General features: G+C 36.6%; 1 protein-coding gene across 5 annotated transcripts in view; it reads right to left on the minus strand.

Annotated features, from left to right (window-relative positions):
* Positions 1-889, minus strand: part of igf2bp3 (insulin-like growth factor 2 mRNA binding protein 3) — a 29,819-nt gene extending 28,930 nt beyond the window's left edge. For 2 of the 5 annotated variants that reach the window (XM_084130836.1, XM_084130832.1), the window contains exon 1: positions 271-780. In XM_084130836.1, the coding sequence (XP_083986962.1) occupies positions 271-445 (175 nt within the window). In that variant the 5' untranslated portion in view covers positions 446-780. Of the gene's footprint in view, positions 1-270 lie in introns of all 5 variants that reach the window. The other 3 variants (XM_084130833.1, XM_084130834.1, XM_084130835.1) reach the window with 3 other exon arrangements.
* Between the last annotated feature and the right edge of the window lie 6,328 nt (positions 890-7,217).

Genomic DNA, 7,217 nt, shown 5'->3' on the forward strand with positions numbered 1-7,217 from the left:
AGCATTTCACATTTCGCCCTGGTTAGACAAGCAACGCTGCAACTTTGATGGACACTTGCCGTTCAGTTATTTTGGTTCTAAAGCGAGACTTGGCGTTCTCGACGAGTAAAGCCCGTGGTTTAAAAAACTGAAAGTGAATATTCAACACTTGCTCAATCTACGTGCACATCCCTGCTTTGCATAGGCATTTAATTGTTAAACGCGACCGTTGCGTGTGCATTGTAATTCATATGGAGGGTGGACAAAATCACATTCGGATAAAAGTCTCACCTGAAAGAGTGTCAATGGCCCTCATCGCTACCTTTTCGTCGGGGCAATCCACAAACGCGTAGCCACTTTTTACGAGAAAGGGTGCACTGAAAGGTATCTTCCACTGCTCAAAGATACTTTCCAAGTCCAGCGCGCTCGCCTGCTCGCTCACGTTCCCAATGTAAAGCTTATTCATTTTGTTGTATACAAAAAAAGAGCGACCGTGTTGCAGAGGGGCAGCCCTTTATCGCGTCGCTCGGATGGGCAGTGTTTGGAGAGAGAACCGCACTGTCGCTCAGCGGAGGGTCTGGGAGTGTTCTCCCAATCACTCCAAGCTACTGAGATATTTGATGGACGAGATCGCCGCCGTGGTTGCGCGCACTCGCGTTTCCTCTTGATTTAAACGAGCTGAATTATTTATTCCGTCACCTCTGCGAGGCAAGGGCTAGGAGGAAACCAGAGAAAGTTTCTTTATTCTTTGGCGATGCGACTAAATTGTCAGACACGTTTGTGTAGGCACCGCCTCTCAATAACATCAAGAAAACGGAAAACAAAAAAACCCTAAGTTCTGCCTTTTTCAATGAGCCACGTGTTCAAACTACAAATCAGTCCTGCACGTGAGGTGTCCCGGTTGCTCAATTAAGTGTCGGATTGGGGGAAAATGGCACAGGGATGATGGGGTGGGGGGAGAGAGAGAGAGAGAGAGAGAGAGAAAAAGAGAGAGAGAGAGAGAGAGCATTTGCAGGGATCCCGTGCAAAGCTAGCTGTACTCGTTGTACCGTTCAATGATATTCCGTTCGGTGGACTTTTCTCTACTAATGCAATTCTGCGCTCTTATTGGTTGTTGTTGGAGTTGTAAAGAGGCGTTGCACGCACTCTCGCTCTCAGCGCTAAAAGCCAACAATGTTATCTGCACTTATGGTGGGCTGCCATATAGGGGACGAGGGGGAGGGTCTGCCATTCATACAGCATCTACTTTATTTTCTATACATTATATGAAATGCAATTAATAAACCTCTATAAAACTGAGACAACGTGCAATCAATCAAGGGACATGGTTTAAATTATGCCTCTTCTCTGCTATTTCATTAAGAAGTCCTACACGCGTAACTATGTATTATTAACACAGCTACATGTGTGGTAGGCTACATTTGTGTCACGCTAATACATCTTCATAAATGTACATACAGTATATGACAATTGTGGCCTAATGTAATGCGACCTGACCCGATTGAACAAAGCGAATTAAACACTTCCGGTGCCTAAAGAAAGGGGAGGGCCATGCGCAACATAGAAAAGTCATAATGGCGAGTGGTTAAGGCGGGCCCCCTTCTGGCACAGCGGGGAGGAGATCATAGGCCTGTGTTTGTTCATGCAATATACTTTAGAGTTCTTCCCTTATAATTCGCTACATTTCTTTCACGGTTCCACAGAAAAAGACGAGTTGCATAAATATCTGGATGTGCGGCCTGCAAATCGCTCGACCTTCCACGTAAAGCGAAGGCATTTACACAGGGCCCACGCCCATGCGCCTCTTTCTCTCCCCCTCTCTTTCTGTCACGCACACACACACACACACACAGGTCGTGTTGGATTCCTTAAAGATTTTTCTGTACACAAAAATAGAGAAAGTCAGTTTTTGGTAAATATTCAAGTTGTACAATTAATGCACCGCAAGTCTAAGATATGACACGTTCGACAGATTTCGGATAGTTAGGGCGTATTCAATAGAGCTGCGAGATATGTAGCGCAACCTGAAGTGTGTCGTTCTAAAATGTCAACAACAATAACAACAACAACAAAAAAACTTAACTAGTGGCCCTTTCACAAGGCCAGTATTAAAGGTTATCCTACATAAGACGGCCACGTCAAGAATTATTTTTCTGTTATTTTTACGTGAAGCGCTCCCTCGCGATTTAATTCAAGGGAATTTAGATAATTTGTTACCTGGCGTTTCAATTAAATGAGTAATATTCCTAAAAATATTTTCATCTTTAGTTTTACCAAACGTCACACGAAGTACACACATCAGCTAATTAAATATGCTATATTTGATACATTTTAAACAAATCTGTAACCAGATAATCGCGCATATTAAGGTAAAACTATGATTAAAATAATTAAATTACACTGTCCAGCACCTTCAGGGTAATCACATATTAGATACTCAGTTTCGAATGAACTTTGTGCTTTTTTCCCCAAATGATTTTATTAATTACTGTTTTTCACGTATCGATCTTTAGCCTATTTCTTTTTTAGCCAGGGCCATCTTTCCAAAATAATGTTTTGGAAATCTGGTGGCAATGTTCTTTTTCTCGACAATTTACTTTTATCCCAGATTCTGTCTTGCCAATATTTATTTATCTTTTTTAACTTATTGAGACACAAATATAATTGCAGAATTAGAGTAAGCCATACATCATGGTTTGTTCTATAGCAGCATTATAGCCATGTTTCTAATTTAAAATCCTACGAAGAGGATTATCTTCATACGAAGAGCACCGACATCTTAATTTGGTTTTCTCATAATTAAATAGAACTAGCTTCTTTTAGTGCCATAGATGTGAACTTTAAATGGCACATAAAAATGTAAGAAGTAACAACAGCTGACTTCTTAATGTGGGCCTAGATGCCAGTAGTATGGCTTGCACAACTGAAATACTACTATAGAATGGCACGCACATGAAGCGCTCCTATTGGTCGAACAGGAGACCAATGAAAACGCAGCTCCTTTCTGCTTTACTACTCTCGCTGTCTGCTGCGCCGACTGTTCATTCATTGGTTTTCATCCACTGCTCTTCGGTACAAATCCAGGCGCGAAAGTCTACTATGGGGTGGAATTACTTTATCCAGTCTCAAAACTAGAAACCGGAACACATTATGCACTTTACATTTTCTTTTCGTTTCAGATTCAAAAGATAAAGGCATGCAAAGAAAAGAATATGTGGAGGAGGACTTCGTTTTTTCATGAGGTATTTCGAGGCAGTTCGCATGAATGTGTTGCATATAGAAATTTTTTTCAACTTGGTTGTTGGTATATATATGTTAGGAGACGTGGCGGAAAGTCTTGCGTTGCCTTTAGATACCCAGTCCTTTTGTGTGGGGGACTCGCCTCCCCTCATTCGTTGGTCAGATCGGAAGCTCATTTTCATGCCCCCCTTTTACAACGTCAATTTCTTATAGTAAACTTTTATATAGATTGTGATAATAAATGCTTTATAAAATCACTGAACATTTACATTCGTGCAGTATGTTTGTGAGGTTGCTTTAAAATGCATGTTATTGAAAAGGAATGCGACCCGTTGCTCCACCCGTCAGGGGAGACGTTTTCTATAGGAAAACATTGTTTATATAGTACGCGGATTGAGGGTGGTAAATATTGCTGTAACGATGGAAATCTACGGGCTTTCCTTAAAAGCACCGGGATAATTTGCCGTTTTAAGTCGAATTAGTGACCCAAACGATAACATAAATACGTTTTAAACGTAGCATATATATTATATACAAACAAAAGGCTAACAAGAGCAAGAATTGATGTTAGCTTCGCTTTCGTTGAGGAACAGTGGATTTAATCACTTTGTAAGTTAAAACGTATTTTATGTACCGTTTCAGATTTTGTACTGTTTTCAGATTATGTTCCCTGATGAGTGGATGTATGGAACATTCTGTGCAGCTATCGCCATGTTTTTGAATAATTTGCTTTCAGAAACTTCCATGGAAGTTTCGTGTTTAGCAAGTAGTTTTGTTTCGTGTTCTCAAATAAGTAATTTTTTGAAAACCGACTTCTTCTTCACTCCTCTTGGTTTTGTTTTAAGGACATATTTTATGACAGTTTAGTCGATGTTTATGTTCTTGGCTGTATGAACCACCGTGTATTTATACAGAAAATGGCGGTACTGATTCACATCTTCCAATTGTTTTTTTCCAACCTGCTTCCTGTGTTCATGTCAAAGAACTCATAGTTCATATATTTACTTTAACAAGCGTCACAATTACATATAACAACCTTTTTTTAGGTTAGGCTACTAATGGCATCTTAAGCAATGTGTTGGGTATAGTCATTAGTTGTTTAGACTACGTTACGTAGGCTACGTTTATTCAGTTATTCATTCACTTTATCCTGTTTTGATATTTAAAAGAAGACTTCGAAAGCTCAAATAAAATGTTTAATGTTATGTTGCAGAACATTTGTATTATTATTATTGTGCCTTTACACAATGTAAAGTTGAAAGTTTTACGTATTGCATATTTCCCTTTAATATTGTTATTTTGAGATATTAGTATTAAGAAATAATAATGATGATTGTGATCCATAAATAAATAAAACAACAAGAATAATAATCAATCTTGGGCTACATAAATTATTTGTAAATCATGGCCTGTATAAAGCTATCCTTGTACAGTCTGAATATTTGATTCTTAAAAACCACACGTTTTTGTTTTTTTATATTGATTTGAGAATGAAGAAGGGATTTACTAATTGCCTATTGGTCTCAAATTCGTTTTAAGGAAAAAAAAAAGTTGCATAACCCATGTGACGAGGTGGGCCTGACCTTTGACTGTGGGGCCTCAAAAATCAAAGCTCTGCAAGCTTTAACAGGGGTTTCTTGAATGCTAACGAACAGAGGATTGGAATAATAATAAGAGATTTAATATAAATGTTTTACACATGCTTGGTTAGAGAGGATGTTTAAATGTAGTGCGTAATGTTTGAAAATCACAACAGACGTGAAAAACAAATCTATTAATTTGCTCATTGTCTCAAGCAGAACAAAGCTAGATGTTGTCACACTCTTATATAATTAAAAAGTGTACAACAACCTACAAATGTATTAAATGCTACGAATGCCCTCCATTCCTGGAAATAATTTTTTGTAAAGCACAATATAAAATAATAATTTGTACTTATGCAAACAATGATATTTTGAGTGTTTCATACAATGTGCTTTAATTTCCTCCTCATGCTCATTTCCAGGAACATTTGAATGGACTAATATGGACCATTTTTGGTTTTGGAATGTATTTAGTTGCACTAATGTATGCTAACAAATTGATGATGTGCACAGAAGAATATCCACAAAACAAATGCAAGGACATTTTCCAGAGTAAAGACTGTTATTTAATGTATCCAACAGTCACCTAATATTTTAATTGCTGGAATGGTCTGGAAATGTAGAAATAAAAATGTGTAGTATAATAAAAATATTTTAAGGTATTGTACACAAGTTGTGTGGCTTAAATGTTTAGCTTATTCTGCGTGCAAGTTGACTTATGTGAGAGGATGGCATATTTTTGTGTGATGCCCATTTTTCATGACATTTGGGTTTGTTGAAGTTCTTCAAGCAAGTATGCAGTCGGTGGTTTTATTGCATATTTAAGATATTTTATTGCATATTATAAGATCTTAAAGACTGCAGCCTTGAGTCATTGATTATCAAGAATTTTAAAAAGCAGACAAGAATATGACTTAAAGTTATCCTTTTTCTTCTCAAATAAAGCTTTGTAAATGTAAGATTTGTTACGTCTATGCATCACATCACAATAAAACAATAGTCTCATATGATATTATGAATGTTTACTAAGAAAATTTTTTTATCTTCTTTTTTTCTTCATAATCACAATACGCCGACAGCTGAATACAGCCTGTTTAAATGTGCATAAAAGGTGGCCGTGTATGTATTTTGGTATGAGAAGTAACAAAATGATTTGAGTTCATTGACTTATACGAGAGGCAGTTAGCGATGTAACTTTTAAGCCCACCAGTCTGTTTTGTCTCTGTAGACTAATTTGCTCATTTCTATATGTTCAAAAATACTTTTAATAAAAAAAATTTAGGAGTGCTGGCCTCATGTCACTTACAGGCCACATCAGGGAGCGGAATCTAAACAATGGTCTTGTCTCAGAATTTCCTTACTCATCCACGCCTGGATAGGTGAAAACAATATGGCCGACAGTCTAACGTAGCCAAGTCCTCCATGCTCCTCTAATGGAGAACCTTGTAGGCTTGTTCTCGTAGTTTAATATAGTTGATTTCAAACACATTACATATTCACAACAAAGGTGTCTTATAAAATCTGTGGACCCTCTTGATAGCCTACTATAATGCATGTGTAGTATGAACAAATTGAATGCATGTTAACTAATGTCTCTTATGATGAGTCTCTTGATGTTTGTATCAATGAAAGTAGCTAAAAAAAAGTCTTACTGAAATATGATAGATATATTTCTATTTGCCCTCAACATTAAATTTGGACTAAACAGTTAAGTCAGCATGTATTCGGCCCATCCCTAAGCAACGTCTCTCTGTGGTTGGGGAAAAAACAGCTCTATAGTGGAATGTTCAATATTATAGGATTAACTTATATAGAGTGCATTAAAAACTGAACACATACTGATATATTAGAGGTGTGTTTATTAGTATTGATGTACCATGCAGTTTTACACAAAATGCAAAAGCATTTATTTGAATTATTTTAGGATAAATTGTTACTGCACTTTGTATTGTAAAAATATTTTTTGTAAGATTTGTATTAAATCTTTTCTTGTGATATAATAAAGACAGTGATTTAAAACAGTTGTGCACATCTCATTGTATTATGACAACAATCTGATAATCATACAAATGGTCAATGTTCTTTTCAGTTATTATTAATTTCATGACATAATTATTGCATTTTAATAAAATTCAAGCATTTGGATATTTTAATGTTTTAAGTTTAAAATCATTTAAAAACATTTGCATTGTGAGAAACCACACTTTTTTAAAATAGTTGTTCAACATTATTTACTAGCTCGAAACACATTTATTAGCAATAATTCAGATGTTTCTTCGCACATTTTTGATGTCTATGGTTATGGTAATTATTAAGGCAAGCTGACATTAGATTATGTGTAGTACATTGCTTGTATTCACACTTTGAAGAACATTCACAAGACTAAGTAGCACATCAAAGCATGTCTTGTCAGAA

This window comes from Abramis brama (genome assembly GCF_963993115.1).
Source record: "Abramis brama genome assembly, chromosome: 12".
Lineage (NCBI taxonomy): Eukaryota > Metazoa > Chordata > Actinopteri > Cypriniformes > Leuciscidae > Abramis > Abramis brama.